This window comes from Tauraco erythrolophus, unplaced genomic scaffold, assembly GCF_009769465.1.
Source record: "Tauraco erythrolophus isolate bTauEry1 unplaced genomic scaffold, bTauEry1.pri scaffold_60_arrow_ctg1, whole genome shotgun sequence".
NCBI classification, from domain to species: Eukaryota; Metazoa; Chordata; class Aves; order Musophagiformes; family Musophagidae; genus Tauraco; species Tauraco erythrolophus.
Window position 1 is genome coordinate 30782 of NW_028238628.1, and position 21000 is coordinate 51781.

Genomic DNA, 21000 nt, shown 5'->3' on the forward strand with positions numbered 1-21000 from the left:
TCCATCCGTCCATCCATCCATCCATCCATCCATCCCTCTGTCCGTCTGTCCATCCATTCATCACTCCATCCCTCCCTTCCTCTCTCCATCCCTCCCTCCATCCACCCATCTGTCCATCCATTCATTCATCCGTCCGTCTGTCCATCTGTCGATCCATCCCTCTGTCCGTCTGTCCGTCCCTCCATCCCTCCATCCGTCCATCTGTCCATCCATCCCTCCATCCCTCCATCCCTCCATCCATCCCTCCATCCCTCCATCCCTCCATCCCTCCCTCCATCCCTCCATCCATCCATCCATCCATCCATCCATCCATCCATCCATCCATCCATCCATCCATCCATCCATCCGTCTGTCCATCCATCCCTCCCCGTCCCCCCCCTCCCAGCCCCATCCCACCCCTCCCCAACCAGGACACCAAGGCCAGCACCCCCCACCCCCAGACCCATCCCAGCACCCCCCAGCCTGGGGCAGGATGGAGCCCCCCCTCCCCCCAACCATTGTCCCTCAGATCTGTGAACCCCAACATCAACATCCCCCCCCCCAATTTATTTTCATGGGGTATTTATGGAAGGGAGGGGGTTGGGGACCCCCGTGTTGGGGACCCCCTTTCAGCTACTGGGGGGAGGGGCTGCTTTGCCCATCCCCAGGGCACGTGGCGGAGGGGGGGGGACACAAGCCCCCCCACTTTGGAGCTGGGCCGAGAAATGTGTGTGTGTGTGCCCCCCCCCCCAACCTCACTGCAAAGCCCCCACTGTGACCCACCCCCCCAAAACTCTCCCCTTGTCCCCCGTTGAACCTCTCTTCTCTGTTATGAAATGGGGGGGTCTCAGCCCCCCGGGACCCCCCAGTTGTGATGGAATGAGGGGGGGTCTCAGCCCCCAGAGACGCCCCGGTTGTGATGGAATGAGGGGGGGGGTCTCAGCCCCCAGAGACCCTCTGGTTGTGATGGAATGGGGGAGGGTCTCAGCCCCCCGGGGGCCCCCAGTTGTGATGGAATGGGGGGGTCTCAGCCCCCCAAGACCCCCCGCTTGTGATGGAATGATGAGGGGGGGGCTCAGCCCCCAGAGACCCCCGACGGGGATGAGCTATGGGGTGGGGGGGTGTTTCTGAGTCTTCCCGAACCTCCCAGGATGGATGGGGGGGGGGGGGGGGTGTCTCACCCCCCAGTCCCACCCCGACCTTCGCCGATCCCAGCAGCCGGGGGGGGCATGTTGGGGGGGGGGCACACACAGCCCCGTGTCCCTCCCCGCTCCCTCCCCCCCTGGCCGCCGGTGCCGTCCCGGAGGAGGGTCGGGGGGGCCGTCCCGGCTCGGGTTACACGGCCCGGGGGGCCGCGCCGGGACATATACGCGGCGGCGGGGCGGTGCGGGCACTGCTCGGCCCGACGCACGGTGAGGGGCGCCGCCGCCTCGCCATGCCCGGCCGCCGCCCGCTCCGCCTCGCCGCCCTCGTCGCCCTCCTCTTCCTCACCGTCGCCGCGCAGGACCGAGACCTCCGTGAGTACCGAATCCCCCCCGGAACGGAGCGCCGGGATTTTTTTTAGGGGGGGGGGTTTGTTCGCGGGGAAATGGGGGGGGGGGGCGGGAGACACGGGATAGTGTGGGATGGGTGGGGGACATCGGGGGACAGCGTGGAACGGGGGGGGCCAGTGTGGGATGCAGGGGGAAAGTTTAAGAGTGGGGGGGACACAGCGTGGGATGGGAGGGGGACAGTGTGGGACGGGGGGGGACTGCAGAAGGAGAGTGGGGGACAGCCTGGGGACACTGGGGGACACTGGGGGACAGCGTGAGATAGAGGGGGGACAGTGTGGGATGGGTGGGGAAAGTTTAAGGATAGTGCGGGGGGCAGCGTGGGATGGGGGGGACAGTGTGGGACGCTGAGGGACAGTTTGGGACAGAGGGGGACAGTGTGGGACACGGGGGGGCTGCAGAAGGAGAGCGGGGGACAGCCTGGGGACACTGGGGGACACTGGGGGACAGCGTGAGACAGGGGGTAGTACAGAGTGGGTGGGGAAAGTTTGAGGACAGTGTGGGGGGACAGCGTGGGATGGGGGGGACAGTGTGGGATGCTTAGGAGGCAGCGTGGGACACTGGGGGGCCACTGGGGGACAGCCGGGACAGAAGGGGACAGCCTGGGGCCACTGGGGGCCACTGGGGGCCACTGGGGGACAGCCAGGACAGAAGGGGACAGCCTGGGGACACTGGGGGACACTGGGGGACAGCCTGGGATGTGTGGGGGGGACAGCATCAGGACCGTAGGGTACAGGTGGGACAGTGGGGTGCAGCGTGGGGACTGCAGGTGACAGTGTGGGGACAGCGGGATACAGCCCGGGGTGTAGGGGATGGGCTGGGGCAGGGGGGCACGGCGGGGACACTGGGGTGCTGCTGGGGGACGGGGGGGGGACATGGGGTACACCCTGGGGTAGCAGAGGACAGCCCAGAGACATGGGGGGCAGCCTGGGGACAAGGGGTCCAGTCTGGGGACACTGGGGTCCAGCCCTGGGGTACGTCCTGGACGTGCTGGGGTGCGTCCCGGGGACCCTGGGGACTGGCCTGGGGACCCTGGAGGCACCAGGGAACATCCCTGGGACCCTGGGGACACCTGGGGATCCTGGGTCGCATCACGGGGACCCTGGGACACATCCCAAGGTCCCTGGGGACATCGGGGCACCTCCTGGGACACCTCCTGGGGATCCTGGGGTGCAGCCTGGGGACATCTGGGCACCTCCTGGCCACCCTGAGGTACCTCCTGGGGACCCGGGGACACATCCCAGGGACCCTGGGGCACCTCTGGAGATCCTGGGACACCTCTGGGGACCCTGGGGTGCAGCCTGGGGACACTTGGGCTCTCCTGGAGACCCTAGGGTACCTCCTGGGGACCCGGGGACACATTCCAGGGACCCTGGGGCACCTCTGCGGACATGGGGGTGTAGCCTGGGGCCACCCGGGCACTCCTGGGGACACTGGGGTGCAGCCCGGGGCCACCAGGATCGATCCCAGACACCTCCGGGGCCACCGGAGATGCTGCCCCCATCCCACCAGCAGTGCAGGGGCTGTGGTGGGGGGGGGACAGGACATGAGACCCTGAGTGCCCCCAGCTGGGGCACACACTGGGTGCCCTCGGGGTCCTGGGGAGCGGAGGGGACTCTCCCTTTGCTTCAGGCTGGAACCTCTTTGCTAAAACCACCCCCCCCTGCTGCTCCACAACCCCCAAAGGGGGGGGTCTCGCTTCTCCCCCCCCCCCCCGACACCCCAAACTAAGGAGGTTTGGGCAGGGGACACCCCAAAACAGATAGAGGTGACAATGCCACCACCTCCATCACGGGTGCCCGCGCTCTCCTGCCACCTCCACCCTCCACTTTAGGGGAGCGAGGGAGGGGGGGTGACACCATATCCTCCCCCCCCCCAAAAAAAAAAAACCCCAAAACCCTCCGCAGCCGCCGCAGGCAGCTGCCTGCAAGACGGGCAGAGTTATAGCGATAAGGACGTATGGAAACCGGAGCCGTGCCAGATCTGCGTGTGCGACACGGGGACCGTCCTCTGCGACGAAATCATCTGCGAAGCCCCCCAGGATTGTCCCAATCCCGAAATTCCCTTCGGAGAGTGCTGCCCCATATGTCCCACTGACCAACCCAGCGGTCGTAATTTATTTATTCCTCTTTTTCTTGCCTTGGTTTTTTGCCGTTAATAAATAAATTACCCGCCCATGGATGGGCTTGAAGTGGGGGGGGGGTGTTGGGGGGGGAACACACATCCATGGGGACCCCCCAGGGAAAAGGCAACTTGATGGGGAATCAAAAAAAAACCCACCCAACTCAGCCCAAGTTGGAAAATAGCCTTTTTTTTAATATGATTTGAGGGCTTTGGGGTGGTTTTTTTTATAAAATCCATTGAAATTTGATGGATTTGGGGCACAAGGGGTGATTTGGGGGGGGGGACCCCCCCAAATCCCGGGCATCCCGGCAAAACCACCATTCAAATGACATTTCCATCCCCAAAACTGTAATAATTCACCTGGAATGATGGAAAAATGGCCCCCCCAAAAAACAAGAGCCGGGACCCCAATTCCTTGAACCCCCAAAACCCCCTAAAGTTGCCTTTTTTTAACCCTTCCCTGCCCCCTATTTTTGGGGAGGGGGGGGAAAGGGTTGAGCCCCCGCTCCCGCATGCTGAACCCCGCTTCACCCCCCCCCCCACCCCCTACCCCGCAGCCCCGCTTCGGGGGAGCCCCCGTGCTCCTGTGCCCCCCGGTTTGGCCCCACAGCCCCCCCCCAGGACCACCATCACCCCCCCGGGTTTGGGACAAAGGTGCCTCGTGTGTGTGTGGCCCCCCCCCCCAGCCTGTCCCCCCCCTCTAATTTCTCTTTATTTCTTTGTTTTACTCCAACAGGACATCCTGGCCCCAAGGTGAGGCTGATGTGGGTGCCCCCCCCCCCCCCAGACCCAATTTTCTGAGTTTTTCCCCCAAAATAGGATGGGGGGGTCAAGGCAGGACCCCATGGCATCTGGATGGGGCGAGCGGCTCTGGGGGTGTCACCCCCTGGGGGGGGTTTGTCACCTCCTGGGGGGATTTGTTACCACTTGGGGGGGGGTGTCACCTTGGGGGGGGGGGGTGTAAATTGGGGTGGGGGGTCTGGGGGTGCCCCCCTTGGCTCACCCCTGTGTTGCCTTGCAGGGACAGAAGGGCGAACCCGGTGACATTAAAGATGTAAGTGCCCCTTGAGGGGGGGGGCACCCCCAAAACGGGGGCTCTGCTTTGCGGGGATGATCTGGGGGGGGGGGTCCCCACCTGCACCCGTCTCACCCCACCCTTGTGTCCTCCCCCCCACAGGTTGTAGGACCCCGAGGGCCTCCGGGACCACAGGTGGGAGCACGTTTCTCCGGGCGCATTGCTGGAATATTTGTGGGAGGGGGTTTTGGGGGGGGGGAAGGGGGGACATGGGGGATGGCTGACCCCCCCCCTTTCCTCTCGCAGGGCCCAGCAGGCGAACAGGGACAACGAGGGGACCGCGGCGAGAAAGGGGAGAAGGTGAGAGCATCACCCCCCCCCAGCGCCCCCCCTCACCCCAGCACTGGTGGGGGCTGCAGAGAACTGGCGCACTCACCGCATGGATGACCCCCCCCCTCTTTTTCTCCCCCCCCCCCAACCCACAGGGTGCTCCTGGCCCCCGGGGCAGGGATGGAGAACCCGGCACCCCTGGAAATCCCGGCCCCCCCCGGCCCCCCCGGCCCTCCCGGCCCCCCCGGCCTCGGTGGGGTGAGTATGAGGGGATGGGTTTTTTTTTGGGGTGAAACGAGGGGGTTTTGGGGCCGCCGGCGCTCAGCACCCTCCCCGTTGCAGAACTTCGCGGCTCAGATGGCGGGCGGCTTCGACGAGAAGGCTGGAGGGGCGCAGATGGGCGTCATGCAGGGACCCATGGTAAGAGGGACCCCCCCAGGACCCCCCCCCACCCCATCCCCTATGGGTGACGCAGTGGCATCACCCACGGTGGGGAACCCCCCTGCGATGGGGGGGTTTGGTGGGTGATGGGGGGGCACCCACCTCGCCCCCCCCACCCATGACACTGCTGTCTCTCCCCCCCCCCACAGGGTCCCATGGGACCTCGTGGCCCCCCCGGACCTTCCGGCGCTCCCGTAAGTACCGTCCCCCCCCCCCAGGCTCGGGGGGCTCCGGGTGGGCACCCCACCACCCCGCTGATGCCACCAGTCTCCCTTCCAGGGTCCCCAAGGATTTCAAGGCAACCCCGGCGAACCTGGCGAGCCCGGCGCTGCTGTGAGTGTCACCCCCCCCAGACCCCCCCCAACACCCCCCCAGACCCCCACCCACCAGCTCCCGCTCACCCACTGCCTCTCTGTCCCCTTTAGGGTCCGATGGGTCCCCGGGGACCACCGGGACCTCCTGGGAAACCCGGTGACGACGTGAGTCCTGCGGCGAACTGGGGCTGAGAACGGGCAGCTCGTTGCAGCAGTGGCCCCCCCCCCCGGAGGCCAAAGCGTGATTTTTTTTTTTTCCTACCCCCCCTACCCCCCCCCCGCCCCCCCCATCTCATTTTCCCGCAGGGTGAGACGGGCAAACCTGGCAAATCCGGCGAGCGCGGCCCCCCTGGCCCCCAGGTAAGGCAGCGCCGGGCAGGATCTGGCCCCCCCTGGGACAGAGACCCCCCCCCATGTCCCCCCCTTCGCCCCCAACCCGCTTTCTCTCCGTAGGGTGCTCGTGGCTTCCCCGGGACGCCCGGTCTTCCCGGAGTGAAAGGCCACCGGGTAAGTGTGTCCCCCCCCCTTGCACCCCCAGTGTCCCCCTCACCCGGTGGCACAGAGGGTGACCCCCCCCCCCCCCAATCTCTCTGTCCCCAGGGCTACCCCGGCTTGGACGGTGCCAAGGGAGAGGCAGGAGCTCCTGGGGCCAAAGTGAGTGTTGGGCGACCATCCCCGTGGTGTCGGGGTGACCACCCCCATGGCATCGGGGTGACCCCCATGGTGTCGGGGTGACCATCCCCGTGGTGTCGGGGTGACCACCCCCATGGCATCAGGGATGGTGGGGTGACCATCCCTGTGGCATCAGGATGACCACCCCCATGGTGTCGGGGTGACCATCCCCATGGTGTCAGGGTGACCAACCCCATGGCATCAGGATGGTGGGGTGACCATCCCTGTGGCGTCAGGGCTGGCAGGGTGACCACCCTCATGGCATTGGGGCTGATAGGGTGACCATCCCTGTGGTATTGGGGCTGATGGGGTGACCATCCCCGTGGCATCAGGGTGACCATCCCCATGGCATCAAGGGCTGGTGGGGGAACCATCCCCATGGCATTGGGGTGACCATCCCTGTGGCATGGGGGGGACCATCCCCGTGGCATTAGGGCTGGTGAGGTGACCATCCCCATGGTGTTGGGCTGATGGGGCGATCATCCCCGTGGCATCAGGGTGACCATCCCCATGGCATCAGGGCTGGTGGGGGGACCATCCCTGTGGCGTCAGGGTGACTATCCCTGTGGCACTGGGGTGACCATCCCCGTGATGTTGGGGCTGGTGAGGTGACCATCCCCATGGTGTCAGGATGACCACCCCTGTGGCATCGGGGCTGGCAGGGTGACCACCCTCATGGCATTGGGGCTCGTGGGGTGACCATCCCCGTGGCGTCGGGGCACTGCACACCTGCGGTTCACCCTCTTCCTACCTTCCCCGCAGGGAGAATCCGGCTCACCCGGTGAGAACGGCTCCCCCGGCCCCATGGTGAGTCTTTGGGCTGGGAAAGGGGGAAACTGAGGCACGGGGGGGGGGGGGGGGGGGTTGTTGCCCCCCACCCCACCCCAGCCCAAGCCCACCCACCACCGTGCCCCCCCAGGGTCCCCGCGGGCTGCCCGGAGAGAGAGGACGTCCCGGCCCCTCCGGCGCTGCGGTGAGTGTGACATCGCCTGGTCCCCGGTGCCACCCTGGTGCCACCCCAGTGCCACCCCAGTGGCAGGGGGCTGCCGGCGGGAGGGGGTCCCATGTCCCCCCGCGGTGCCCCCCGTGACTCCCACCGCTGTGTCCCCCCCAGGGTGCTCGTGGCAACGATGGTCTCCCCGGCCCCGCTGGACCCCCTGTAAGTAAAGGGCTACTTGGCCCCTTCCTGGGCCACCAGACCCTGTGTCACCCCGTGGGGGACAGTGGGGTCCCCTGGGACCCCCCCAAAGGCCGGGTGGACCCTCACGCTCTTCTCGCCCCCCCAGGGACCCGTTGGACCCGCCGGAGCCCCCGGCTTCCCCGGCGCCCCCGGCTCGAAGGTAAAGGGGAAGGGGCTGCTGCCAGGAGGGGAAACTGAGGCACGGCGCCGGCTGCCCCCACCCCTCACCCCCGTCTTTCCTCCCTCCAGGGTGAAGCTGGTCCCACCGGCGCACGAGGTCCCGAGGGTGCCCAGGGCCCTCGCGGTGAATCCGGCACCCCCGGCTCTCCCGGCCCCGCCGGCGCCCCAGTAAGTGTGTCCCCCCGGCACCGCGGTGGCGGGTCCCCGCGTGTCCCCTGGCCTGGGAGCCGCGGGCACGGGGCTGATCCTGTGAGCGGGGCAGGGGGAAGGGGTTGTTCTCTGCTTGGCAGTGGGGAAACTGAGGCACGGGGGGCGGGGACGGGGCTGATCCTGCGAGCGGGGCAGGGGGAAGGGGTCGTTCTCTGCTTGGCAGTGGGGAAACTGAGGCACGGGGGGCGGGGACAGGGCTGATCCTGCAAGCGGGGCGGGGGGAAGGGGTTGTTCTCTGCTTGGCAGTGGGGAAACTGAGGCACGGGGGGCGGGGACGGGGCTGATCCTGCGCGCGGGGCGGGGGGAAGGGGTCGTTCTCTGCTTGGCAGTGGGGAAACTGAGGCACGGGGGGCGGGGACGGGGCTGATCCTGCGAGCGGGGCGGGGGGAAGGGGTCGTTCTCTGCTTGGCAGTGGGGAAACTGAGGCACGGGGGGGCAGAGCCGGGCTCAGCGGTGTCTTCTTGTAGGGTAACCCCGGGACTGACGGCATCCCCGGCGCGAAGGGCTCGGCGGTGAGTACGGCTGGGGACGGGGGACGGGGGACACGGCCCTGGGGGGGTTCAGGGGGTGGGAGGGGTCTGGCACCGGGCAGGGAGGGGTGAACTGGGATTTGGGGACGTGTGGGGACCCTGCGGGTCGTGGGGGACACGGGGATGCGGGAGGATGTGGGGGGGTCGGAGGGTGCGGGGTGCTGGGGGACACGGGGACACTGGGGACACTGGAGGACGTGGGGACATGGGGATGAGGAGGGATGTGGGATGCTGGGGGACATGGCGGGAGACTGGGGACACGGGGGACACTGGGGGTGCTGGGGGACACAGGGATGCTGGGGACATGGGGGACGTGGGGACATGGGGATGAGGAGGGACGTGGGACGCTGGGGGACACTGGGGGTGCTGGGGGACACGGGGGGGTGCTGGGGGACACAGGGATGCTGGGGACATGGGGGATGTGGGGACATGGGGATAAGGAGGGACGTGGGACACTGGGGGACACTGGGGGACACTGGGGGTGCTGGGGGACACGGGACTCTGGGAGACATGGGGGGGGTGCTGGGGGACACTGGGGGTGCTGGGGGACACAGGGACACTGGGGGACACGGGGGGCGCTGGGTGATGGGGGATGCACGTGGGACACTGGGGAGGTTCTGGGGGACGTGGGGACACTGCGGGACACGGATGCAGGAGGATGCGGGGGGCCGGGAGGATGCTGGCAGGTGCGGGGGGTGGCGGGGGGACACGGGGGGGGTGTCAGGGGCCACGGGGACGGGCTGTGTGCCCCCGTGACGGCTGACGGCTCCGCAGGGTGCCCCTGGCATCGCCGGCGCTCCAGGCTTCCCCGGCCCCCGCGGCCCACCCGGCCCCCAAGGTGCCACCGGCCCGCTGGGCCCCAAGGGACAGACGGTAAGAGCCCCCCGAGGACCCCCGAGGTGGGGACCGCGGCCCTGACCCCGCCCACTGCCACATGGCCCCGCCCACTGCCAGCTGGTCCCACCCACTGCCACATGCTCCGCCCATTCTGCCACAGGCCACGCCCCCATTCCCAACCCCCTTCTGTGTCCCCTGCCCAGTTGCCCGGGGGTCACTGCTGGGTCACCCGGTCCCAGACCCCAAAGGGCCATCGGGGATGGGTGGGATGGGATGGGGATGGGGTGGGATGGGATGGGATGGGGATGGGGTGGGATGGGGTGGGATGGGATTGAGTGGGGTGGGATGGGGATGGGATGGGGTGGGATGGGATGGGATGGGATAGGATGGGATGGAGTGGGGTGGGATGGGGATGGGATGGGATGGGATGGGATGGGATGGGGCCAGAGATGGGGACAGGGATGAGATGGTGATGAGGATGGGAATGGGGATGGGATGGGGATGGGGACAGGCACAGGCATAGGGATGAGATGGGGACAGGACGGGATGGGGACAGGAATGGGGACAGGGACAGGTAAGAGGACTGGGATGGAGTTGGGGATGAGGAAAGGGACGGGGAGAAGGGTGACAGTGGGGACAGGGATGGGGACAGGGATAGGGCTGAGGCTGGGGGCAGGGATGAGGACAGGAGTGGGGGGAGGAAAAGGGCTGGGGATGGGGACAGGGCTGGGGATGAGGATGGGCACGAGGAAGGAGACAGATGGGGACAGGGATGGGTTAGGGACAAGGATGGGAGCAGGAATGGGGGCTGGGAATGAAGATGGGGACAGGAGAGGGGATGAGGACAGGGATGGGGACAAGGGTGGGGACGGGGACAGTGATGGGATGAGGACAGGGATGGGGACAGGCCTGGAGACAGGATGGGGACAGGGATTGGCACGAGATGAGGACAGGGATGGAGACGGGATGGGGACAGGGATTGGGACGGGATGAGGACAGGGATGGAGACAGGATGGGGACAGGGATTGGGACAAGATGAGGACTGCGATGGGGACAAGGGTGGGGACAGGATGGGGACAGAGATGAGGACAGGGATGGGAACAGGGATGGAGACAGGATGGGGATGGGATGAGGACCGGGATGGGGACAAGATGAGGACTGCGATGGGGACAAGGATGGGGATGGGATGGGGATAGGGATGGTGACGGGATGAGGACAGGGATGGGGACAAGGGTGGGGATGGGATGGAGATAGAGATGGGGACGGGATCAGGACGGGGATGGGGATAAGGATGGGGATGGGATGGGGACAGGGATTGGGACGGGATGAGGACAGGGATGGAGACAGGATGGGGACAGGGATGGGGACGAGATGAGGACTGCGATGGGGACAAGGGTAGGAACGGGATGGGGACAGGGATGGGGACGGGATGAGGACTGGGATGGGGACAAGGGTGGGAACAGGATGGGGACAGGGATGGGGACGGGATGAGGACAGGGATGGGGACAGGGACGGGGCTGGCGCCGAGGAGGGGGACAGCCGCAGGGCTGGGGCCACACGGAGGGGCCCCTGGGGCCAGAAAGAGCCACGGGGCCACCGCGGCCCCGGCGCCCATCGCCCCCTCTCTCCGCAGGGAGAACCCGGCATCGCCGGCTTCAAAGGCGAACAGGGACCGAAGGGCGAGACGGTGAGTCCGGGGTGGGGGCTGCACCCACCGCCCCCCCCCCCCCCCATGGCACCGCGCTCCGGCGCGGCCCCTCGCTTTGGGGCCGGAGCGTCTCGGCGGCGTCTAACGAACCTTTTCCCCTAACGAGGCCTCTCGAGGGGCAGCGTCCCCCCTCCCGCGGGGGGGAACAATGGCCCCTGTGTTCGTGGCCCCCCCCCCTCGCCGGGGCCGTTCCCCCCTCGCTTCATTAACCAGCCTCAATACGAGGGGCCGGACCCCCGCCGCGGCGGCCGCCGAGCCCCGGCGCCGGCGGGACACGTGGCACGGCGAGGGGCTCCTGCGCCGCCCCCCCGGGGGCTGGGATTTGTTTTTTGGGGGAGGGGGATATGCAGGGTCCCCATGACCCCCTTTTCCTCCTCTTCCTCAGGGACCTGCAGGACCCCAAGGTGCCCCCGGGCCAGCGGGTGAGGAAGGCAAGAGAGGAGCCCGCGGTGAACCCGGTGCCGCCGGTCCTGTGGGACCACCTGGAGAGAGGGTGCGTGGCCCCCCCCGGCACCCCCCAGAAAGGTGCTGCACCCCCAAACCTTCCACCCCATCCCATGACTTCACTCCTCCTCCTCTTCCTCCCTAGGGTGCTCCCGGCAATCGCGGCTTCCCTGGGCAGGATGGGCTGGCTGGACCCAAGGTGGGACATTTGGGGTCACGGGTGTTGGGGGGGGGGGGGTCCGGGGGGGTGACAACCCCCTGAACCCCCAAACTCACCCCTTCTCCCTGCTTGCCGCCCCACGCAGGGTGCTCCGGGCGAGCGCGGCCCCGCCGGCCTCGCGGGTCCCAAGGGAGCCACCGGTGACCCTGGGCGCCCCGGAGAGCCTGGACTGCCCGGAGCCAGGGTGAGAGCCGGGGGGTCGGATCCTGCACCTGGGGCAGGGGTGGGGGTTGGCTGGGGTGGGGGTCCCCGCTGTGCTGAGGGGGCTTGGTCATGTGGTGACAGTGGTGGGATCTGCTGGGGTCAGCGAGGAGGGTCTTGGGGTCCATCAAGGTGCTTTTGGGGTCCATCAAGGTGCTTTTGGGGCTGATTAAGATGCTTTTGAGGTCCATCAAGGGCTTTTGGGGTCCATCAAGGTGCTTTTGGGGCTGATTAAGATGCTTTTGGGGTTCATTAAGGTGCTTTTGGCGTCCATCAAGGTGCTTTTGGGGCTGGTTAAGGTGCTTCTGGAGTCCATCAAGGTGCTTTGGGGTTGATAAGGTGCTTTTGGGGTCCATCAAGGTGCTTTTGCAGTTGGTTAAGGTGGTTTTGGGGTCAAGAAGGTGCTTTTGGGGTCAAGAAGGTGCTTTTAGGTTTGGTTAAAGTGCTTTTAGGGTCAATAAGGTGCTTTTAGGGTCAATAAGGTGCTCTTGGGGTCAACAAGGTGCTCTTGGGGTCGATAAGATGCTTTGGGGGTCCATTAAGGTGCTTTTGGGGTCAATAAAGTGCTTTTGGGGCTGGTTAGGGTGGTTTTGGGGTTAGCCAAGCTGCCCTTTGGCATTAAGATGCTCTTTGGGGTTGGTTTAGCTGCTTTTTGGTGCTAATTGAGATGCACTTTGGTGCTAATTAAGGAATTCTTTGGGGTTAGTTAGGATGCTCTTTGGGATTAGTCAAGATGGTCCTTGCTAGTTAAGATGTTCTTTGGGGTTAGTGGAGATGTAGGTCGGGGTTGGTTAAGATGGTCCTCGGTGATAAGAAGTTCTTCGGGGTTAGTTAAGATATATTTGGGGTTAGCAAAGATGCGTCTTGGGGTTAAGATGGTTTTTGGGGTCAAGATGCTTTCTGGGGTTAGTAAAGATGGTCTTTGAGATCTGCAAAGATGCTCCTTGGTGCTAATTAAGATGGATTTGGGGTTAGTTAAGAGGTGTTTGGGGTTAGTTAAGAGGTGTTTGGGGTTATCAAAGATGCTCTTGGGGGTTAAGATACTCTTTGGGGTGAGTTAAGATGGATTTGGAGTTATCGAAGATCTTCTTTGGGGTCAAGATGCTCTTTGGGGTGAGTGGAGATGCTCTTTGGGGTTAGTTAAGATGGGTTTGGGGTTAGTTAAGATGGATTTGGGGTTAGTTAAGAGGTATTTGGGGTTATCAAAGATGCTTTTGGGGGTTAAGATGCTCTTTGGGGTTGGTTAAGATGCTCTTTGGGGTTAGTTAAGATGCTCTTTGGGGTTAGTTGAGATGGATTTGGAGTTATCAAAGATATTCTTTGGGGTCAAAATGCTCTTTGGGGTGAGTGGAGATGCTCCACCACACTGGTGGGGTTGGGCAGCCCTTGCACCACCTGTGTGAGCCCCAGGCCAGGAGCCGAGCAGGACGGGGTGCCCGGCATCCCCCCACCTCAGGCCCAGCCGCCGCAGCCCCCCCCTCAATCCCTTCCCTCCGCCGCAGGGTCTCACCGGCCGCCCAGGAGATGCTGGTCCTCAAGGCAAAGCCGGCCCAACCGTAAGTGATGCTCCACGGGGGGTCTGGTGTGGGGGGGACACGCACCCCGGGGTCCGGCACGGTCCCCGCTGACGACCCCCTCCCCTCAGGGTGCTCCCGGCGAGGACGGCCGCCCCGGCCCCCCCGGCCCGCAGGGTGCTCGTGGCCAGCCCGGCGTGATGGGTTTCCCCGGTCCCAAAGGTGCTAATGTGAGTGTTGGCTCATTTCTACCCATTTCTACCCAAACTGGGGCCGCAGTCCGAGCGTGGAGCCCATCACCGCTGCGTCTCTCCTCTCTCTCTAGGGCGAACCTGGAAAAGCCGGTGAGAAAGGACTCCCCGGTGCCCCGGGGCTGCGGGTGAGTTGGTTTCCCCCTCCCCAAAACGACATCTTGGGGTTGCTCCAGCATCACGATCCCCTGAGGCATCTGCAGTCTGTGGGTGGGGGAAACTGAGGCACGGGGATCGACGGGCTCTGCGGCATCGCGCCTGGAGCTCAGCGCTGGGTGGGTTTTCTCCTCCGTAGGGTCTTCCCGGCAAGGACGGCGAGACGGGAGCTGCCGGCCCCCCGGGACCTGCCGTGAGTGCCGCAGCTGCGTTCACGGGGGGCCAAAACCCGCTTGAAATGGGGAGGAGGGGGGTGTCAGGGGCTGTAGCCCCCTCGGATCTGGGCGAAGGAGCCCCCCAGCTCTGCTGGGGATGGAGCCCCCGCGCTCCCCAGCCCTCGTGGGGTTGGAGCGTGGGGATTTCGGGACCCCCTGTGATTCCGGCGCTGTCCGAAATCCTGGGGTGGGTGAAGCCGGAACCCCGGGAGGTTTCGGGGTCCTTCACCATCCTCCTCCCCGCAGGGTCCCGCGGGCGAGAGGGGAGAGCAAGGAGCCCCCGGTCCCTCCGGCTTCCAGGTGAGCCCATGGAAAGGGGGGGGGGAAATTGGGGTGCCAGGGTCGGGGTGATGCTCGTGGCTGACCCCGAGCCCCCATCCCTGGGGGGTCTCGCTGCCGCCGCGCTCACGCTGCCACCTTCCCCTGCCAGGGGCTGCCCGGGCCACCAGGTCCCCCCGGAGAGAGCGGCAAACCCGGAGATCAGGTGAGGCCCCGTTTTTCCCTTCTCCCAGGCGTTCCCTGGTGGCAAAGGGGGGGTCAGGACCCTCGGCAGCCCCCGGCGCTGACCCTCCACCCTTTTTCCCCCCGTCGCAGGGTGTTCCTGGAGAAGCCGGTGCCCCCGGTCTCGTCGGTCCCAGAGTAAGTCTCACCCATCCTCCCGGCTCGGGGGGCAGGATGCCTCTCCCTACCCCATGGGGGGCTTTGGGGGGGCTCAAGGGGGTCAGCAGAGCCCAGTTGTCCCCATCCAGGACCATCAGCTCCCCCAGTCCCAGCCTCTCTCCTCCCAGTACATCCCAGTCCCTTCGGGGCGGTGCAGAATGGATGCTCTGCCCACTGTCCCTGGAGAATTCCGTGCAAAGGATGTTGTGACCCTCACCGTGGCCTCGTGGCGTCTTCCTAACATTGTGTCCCCCCCCCCCCCCCACCCCAGGGTGAACGCGGCTTCCCCGGTGAACGCGGCTCTCCCGGCGCACAAGGGCTGCAAGGTCCCCGCGGGCTCCCTGGCACGCCGGGCACCGATGGACCCAAGGTGGGTGACGAGGGCTCGGTGGTTCGGTGCCACCGGCAGCACCGTGGCACTGGGGGGTCTGCGCGTGGGGAGTTGGACCCCCCCCCTCCCCCAGTAACCGCACCTTCGCTCTGCTTTAGGGTGCAACCGGCCCCGCCGGCCCCAACGGTGCCCAGGGCCCCCCGGGGCTGCAGGGGATGCCCGGCGAGAGAGGAGCAGCTGGCATCGCCGGTCCCAAGGGAGACCGGGTAAGTGCCGGGTACCGGAGGTGTCCCGAGCGGCGTCAGGTCTCAGCTCGGCTCACGCCGCCTCTGTCTCACCCCCCCAGGGAGACGTCGGAGAGAAGGGCCCCGAGGGAGCCCCCGGAAAAGACGGCGCCCGCGTAAGTACGGGGCCGCGGCGGGACGCGTGGCGGCCGGTGACGGATGCCCGCCGTGGCCTCGTCCTCATCCGTTTTCCCTCCGTAGGGTCTGACGGGTCCCATCGGTCCCCCCGGCCCCGCTGGCCCCAACGGCGAGAAGGTGAGAGTCCCCCCCCGGCTGCTGCCCACCGAGGGAGATGCCACCCAGCGCCCCCTTCCAACCCTCCATCCTTTCTTTTCCAGGGTGAATCCGGCCCTCCTGGTCCATCCGGCGCTGCCGGTGCCCGCGGTGCCCCCGTAAGTCCCATCCCCTTGCAGAAGCTGGGTGCTGGCAGTGCCACCACTGGCCTCGCTCTCCCTGTACCCCCCCCATCCCATTTAACCCCCATCTCTCCTCCGCAGGGCGAGCGTGGCGAGCCCGGTGCCCCCGGTCCCGCCGGATTTGCTGGCCCCCCGGTGAGTATTTGGCCCCGTTCCCCCCGGCATGGCTCCGACAGCGGCTCGACCCGCTCACAGCGGCCGCTTCTCCGCAGGGTGCCGACGGGCAACCTGGTGCCAAAGGCGAGCAAGGAGAGCCCGGGCAGAAGGGTGACGCCGGCGCTCCCGGTCCCCAAGGTCCCTCCGGCGCACCCGGCCCGCAGGTGGGTACAGCTGGCACACCCCAAAACAGTGGGCAGCCCCCCACCCCAGCATGGTTCTAACCCGTTTTTCTCCTCTTCCCAGGGTCCAACTGGTGTAACTGGTCCCAAAGGAGCTCGGGGTGCTCAGGGCCCCCCTGTGAGTATGGGGGTGGGTGGGCTGGGGGAGCCGGGGGGAGCGCGGTGCAGCGTACGAGCATCCTGCTCTCCTTCCCCAGGGAGCCACCGGATTCCCCGGCGCCGCCGGCCGTGTCGGACCACCCGGCCCTAACGTGAGTTGGGGGGTGGCTGGGATCGCTCGGGGGTAACTGGGATGGTTTGGGGGCAGCCGGGATCGCTCATCCCCGGGGTTGGGGGCTCGGGAGATGCTGCTGAGGGATTGAGCCGCGGAGGGTCCCCCCCGGTGATGCCGATCAGCTCATGGAAAGGGGCTTTTTGGGGGGGCTTCAAGCACAGGAGCTGACCCGGAGCCCCGAGCGGCACCGGGATGCTGACGATGGAAGGTGGAAAAGCCGCCTCCGTTTGCGCTGACCCCATCTTCTCCCCCCGCAGGGGAACCCAGGCCCCCCCGGTCCCCCCGGCTCTGCTGGCAAAGACGGTCCCAAGGGTGCTCGCGGTGACGCCGGTCCCCCGGGCCGTGCTGGTGACCCCGGTCTCCAAGGCCCCGCTGGCCCCCCCGGCGAGAAAGGCGAACCCGGCGAGGACGGCCCCGCGGTACGTTTTTTGGGGTGGGGGGCACCTCCCTCCACCCTCATTCGGTGCGGTGCCACCGCCCCACTGAGTCCCATCCCCCTCCTCTGCCTCCCCGCAGGGTCCCGACGGGCCCCCCGGCCCCCAGGGTTTGGCAGGACAGCGTGGCATCGTCGGGCTGCCCGGCCAGCGTGGTGAGAGGGGCTTCCCCGGGCTGCCGGGGCCATCGGTGAGTCGTCACCCCCCACCCTGGGCTCAGCCCCTTCCACCCACCCCGGACCCCACGGAGCAAAACACTCCTGGGAGCAGCCGAGCTCGGCTTTGCCAACCTCAGCACCGGGAATTTGGCAGCTCTGAAGCCCAACGCGGCAGCGTAGACGCCGCTGAAGCCGCGGGGGGCTGCGACCCACCCGTTACGGGGCCACCAGCCCCCTGGGGTGCAGCTCGAGCACCCCAAGGACCCCGACCCTGGGTGCGATTCGGGGTTTTGCAAAGCAACCAGGAGCCGCCGGTGGCACCGGGACGGGCAACGACCGATGCTTATTTGGGCAGAGGGGTCCAGCAGCCTTAAAACGAGGCGCTGGCTGGGTGAGGGGCTGTACTGGGATCTCTCCTGCTCATGGGGGTTGTCTCACGGCGTTTCTTTTTCCCCTTCGTTAGGGCGAACCTGGGAAACAAGGAGCACCCGGCTCTGCCGGCGACCGCGGCCCCCCCGGCCCCGTGGGTCCCCCCGGTCTGACGGGTCCTGCTGGCGAACCTGGGCGCGAGGTAGGCAGCACCCTGATGGGTGGGGAGGGGGTGAAACGGGACGGTGCCTCCCTCCGTGCCAGGCTTGGGATCATCCCGGTGTGATGCCAGCGGCGGCACTGGGCATCGCTGATCCCACGGGCAGAGCGCCTGGCACCGTAACCCACCTCCTGGCAGCCGCCGGCGCCTTCTCACCGGTGTTTTTGGCTTTGAAAGGGGAGTTTGCACGTGTCCTGCTCCATCCCAGGGTCAAAACTTAATTTCTCCTCCTCTTCTCCCAGGGTAACCCCGGCTCCGACGGACCCCCCGGCAGAGACGGCGCAGCCGGCGTGAAGGTGAGCTTGCCGGCGTGCTTCCGCTGGCACTCGCTGCCCACGTTGCCCTCTCGTCCCGGCTGCAAATCCACAGATCTGACCATCCCCTTGTCTCGGCGCAGGGTGATCGTGGTGAGACCGGTCCCGTGGGTGCCCCCGGCGCTCCCGGTGCCCCCGGCGCTCCCGGCCCCGTCGGTCCCACCGGCAAACAAGGAGACAGAGGCGAGACGGTGAGTGCCGCCGGCACGTTGGCTCGTTGGGTTTGAAGTCTCGTTACGGGAGGCAGGAACCATCCCGGGCGCAGATAAACGAAGAAATAGCAGTGGCCCCCCAGGAGCAATTAGCTACTGGGAGTAATTAGGGTTCGGACACCCCCGGAGGCACAGGGCACCCCCCGGCACCCTGCGCTCCTTTTGACTCCCCTCTTTTCTCTCCCCAGGGTGCTCAAGGTCCCATGGGTCCCTCCGGTCCTGCTGGTGCTCGAGGCATGCCGGTGAGCAGCGCGGGGCACCCCATGTGCCATGCACGGGGTCCCGGGGGTGCGTTGGGTGGGGGTCTGTCACCCTGAGCCTGACACGTCCCTTTCTCCACTCCCAGGGTCCCCAAGGGCCTCGTGGTGACAAGGGTGAGACAGGAGAGGCTGGAGAGAGAGGGCTGAAGGGCCACCGCGGCTTCACCGGTCTGCAGGGTCTTCCCGGACCCCCCGTAAGTGTTGGGTTTGGGACGCCGGCACTCGCCGTGGGGCTGGATGCGGCTCCTCCGGGGTCTCCGCAGCCACGGAGGGAGCCCTGAGCTCGTGCCGGGGCTGAGCATCCCACCCTGCTGCACGCGGAGCCGTAACCATCCACCCTCGCTTCCTCCTCAGGGTCCTTCTGGAGATCAAGGTGCTGCTGGTCCCGCGGGTCCCTCCGGTCCCAGGGTAAGTCCTGCCCGTGGCGTTCGGGGAGCGGAGAGGAACAGGAGGCACCTCCGTCCTCCAGCATGCCCGCTAAGAGCAGGAGCTAACGGCTCCCCAACCTTCTCGCAACGACCTGACCCTCCTCTTCGGGGCTCTCTCCCAGGGTCCCCCCGGCCCCGTCGGCCCCTCTGGCAAAGATGGCTCCAACGGCATGCCCGGCCCCATCGGTCCTCCCGGCCCCCGCGGACGGAGCGGCGAACCGGGTCCTGCGGTGAGTGAAAACCAAGGCCAGGTTGGACGAGGCCCTGAGCAACCTGATCTAGTTGGAGATATCCCTGTTCCTTGCAGGGGGGTTGGACTAGATGACCTTTGAAGGTCCCTTCCAGCCCTAACCATTCTATGATTCTATGAAAACGCCGGCGGTGGCAGCGAAGGGGAGGTCCAACTCGCAGAGGAGCCCATCAGGATTGCGTCTTCTTCCTCCTGTAGGGTCCTCCTGGAAACCCAGGTCCCCCCGGTCCTCCCGGCCCCCCGGGCACCGGCATCGACATGTCGGCTTTCGCTGGCCTGGGTCAGCCGGAGAAGGGTCCCGATCCCATCCGCTACATGCGCGCGGACGAGGCCGCCGGCGGGCTGCGGCAGCACGACGTCGAGGTGGACGCCACGCTCAAGTCCCTCAACAACCAGATCGAGAGCATCCGCAGCCCCGAGGGCTCCAAGAAGAACCCGGCCAGGACTTGCCGTGACATCAAGCTTTGCCATCCCGAGTGGAAGAGCGGTAAGAGCCCCCATCCCTGCCTCCTCCCCTCCCATCCTTCTCCCCCAGCCTCTTGCACCCAAGAGGACAGTGAGGTCCACCACGAGCTTTGCTCTGACCTCCAAAACCTCCTGTTCACACACCGTTTGCCCTCCCCGCTGCAGGAGACTACTGGATCGACCCGAACCAAGGCTGCACCTTGGACGCCATCAAAGTTTTCTGCAACATGGAGACGGGAGAGACCTGCGTCTACCCCAACCCCAGCAGCATCCCCAAGAAGAACTGGTGGACCAGCAAGACCAAAGACAAGAAGCACGTCTGGTTCGCAGAGACCATCAATGGCGGTTTCCATGTAAGTGTCCTCCTGGCCTGGTGCTGCATGCCGGGAACGGAAGTTGAGCAGGGGAAGGCGTTGGGAGTCTGGTTGGAGGGTTGGGATGTCTTTCCTCGGGGTTGTGTTGATGGACGTTGTACGAGGGATTGGCTGTTCTAGAGGACTATATTGAAAGCTTGGAGTTGGGTCAGTTGGGCTGTGATTTTTGCAGCCATCTGGGCACGTAAAGGATGGAAGTCCCCTCAAAAGGTGGCTGAAAACAGAGTTGTTGCGACACCCGTAGGCTTTAACGTCTCGCCTCTCCCCTCCAGTTTAGCTACGGCGATGAAGACCTGGCTCCCAACACCGCCAGCATCCAGATGACCTTCCTCCGCCTCCTGTCCACCGAAGGCTCCCAGAACGTCACTTACCACTGCAAGAACAGCATCGCCTACATGGACGAGGAGACGGGCAACCTGAAGAAAGCCATCCTCATCCAGGGCTCCAACGACGTGGAGATCAGAGCCGAGGGCAACAGCAGGTTCACCTACAGCGTCTTGGAGGACGGTTGCACGGTAAGTCCACTGCGAGAGCAAGACGTGGGCGACGAGTTGAGGTTCAACCCATGAACCTTGGGTTGCTCTTGGTTTGGAGCATCTCCAGAGCATCTCACGCCATCCTTCCTCCTCGTTTTCTCCCCAGAAACACACCGGCAAATGGGGCAAGACAGTCATCGAGTACCGGTCGCAGAAGACCTCGCGCCTGCCCATTGTAGATATTGCACCTATGGACATTGGTGGAGCCGATCAGGAGTTCGGCGTCGACATTGGCCCAGCCTGCTTCTTGTAAAAAGAATTGTTTTATTTGTGTGTGTGTTTGTTGTTGTTATTTGTTGGGGTTTTTTGGTTCGTTTTTTGTTTTTTTTTTTTTTTTTAAAAAATCCAGCCCAATACCATAAAAAAACCCAAACCACCCACCCCAAGGACCCGATAATTTCCGAGCGCTCGTACGACTTCTGCACTGAATGGCTGCAACGACCCCTCGAGCCACGTCCTTCCAGCGGGATCACCGCCTTTTTCCAACGAAATAAACCCAAAACATCACCCCACGGCCTTATTTATTTATTCTCTTCCCGTAAGACCTATTTTTTAGGTCAGGTGGAGGTGGGAATTGAACTGGCAGACACGACGGCCCTTCCCTGC

At 65.6% G+C, this 21000-nt stretch overlaps 1 protein-coding gene across 1 annotated transcript; it reads left to right on the top strand.

Moving 5' to 3' along the window:
• The first annotated feature begins 1414 nt into the window (after positions 1–1414).
• Positions 1415–20647, top strand: COL2A1 (collagen type II alpha 1 chain). Its single transcript, XM_086630908.1, is given in 54 exon segments — positions 1415–1496; positions 3437–3637; positions 4390–4406; positions 4675–4707; positions 4831–4863; positions 4975–5028; positions 5154–5210; positions 5212–5256; positions 5341–5418; positions 5589–5633; positions 5719–5772; positions 5865–5918; positions 6060–6113; positions 6207–6260; positions 6354–6407; positions 7188–7232; positions 7345–7398; positions 7540–7584; positions 7712–7765; positions 7855–7953; positions 9300–9398; positions 10942–11049; positions 11456–11563; positions 11660–11713; positions 11820–11918; positions 13438–13491; positions 13581–13679; positions 13775–13828; positions 13996–14049; positions 14318–14371; positions 14502–14555; positions 14666–14710; positions 15003–15101; positions 15221–15328; positions 15409–15462; positions 15548–15601; positions 15685–15738; positions 15844–15897; positions 15975–16082; positions 16165–16218; positions 16298–16351; positions 16632–16793; positions 16891–16998; positions 17430–17537; positions 17798–17851; positions 17953–18060; positions 18270–18323; positions 18428–18535; positions 18696–18749; positions 18892–18999; positions 19218–19506; positions 19650–19837; positions 20131–20373; positions 20501–20647. Coding segments are annotated over 54 exon segments (4464 nt in total).
• The last annotated feature ends 353 nt before the right edge of the window (positions 20648–21000 follow it).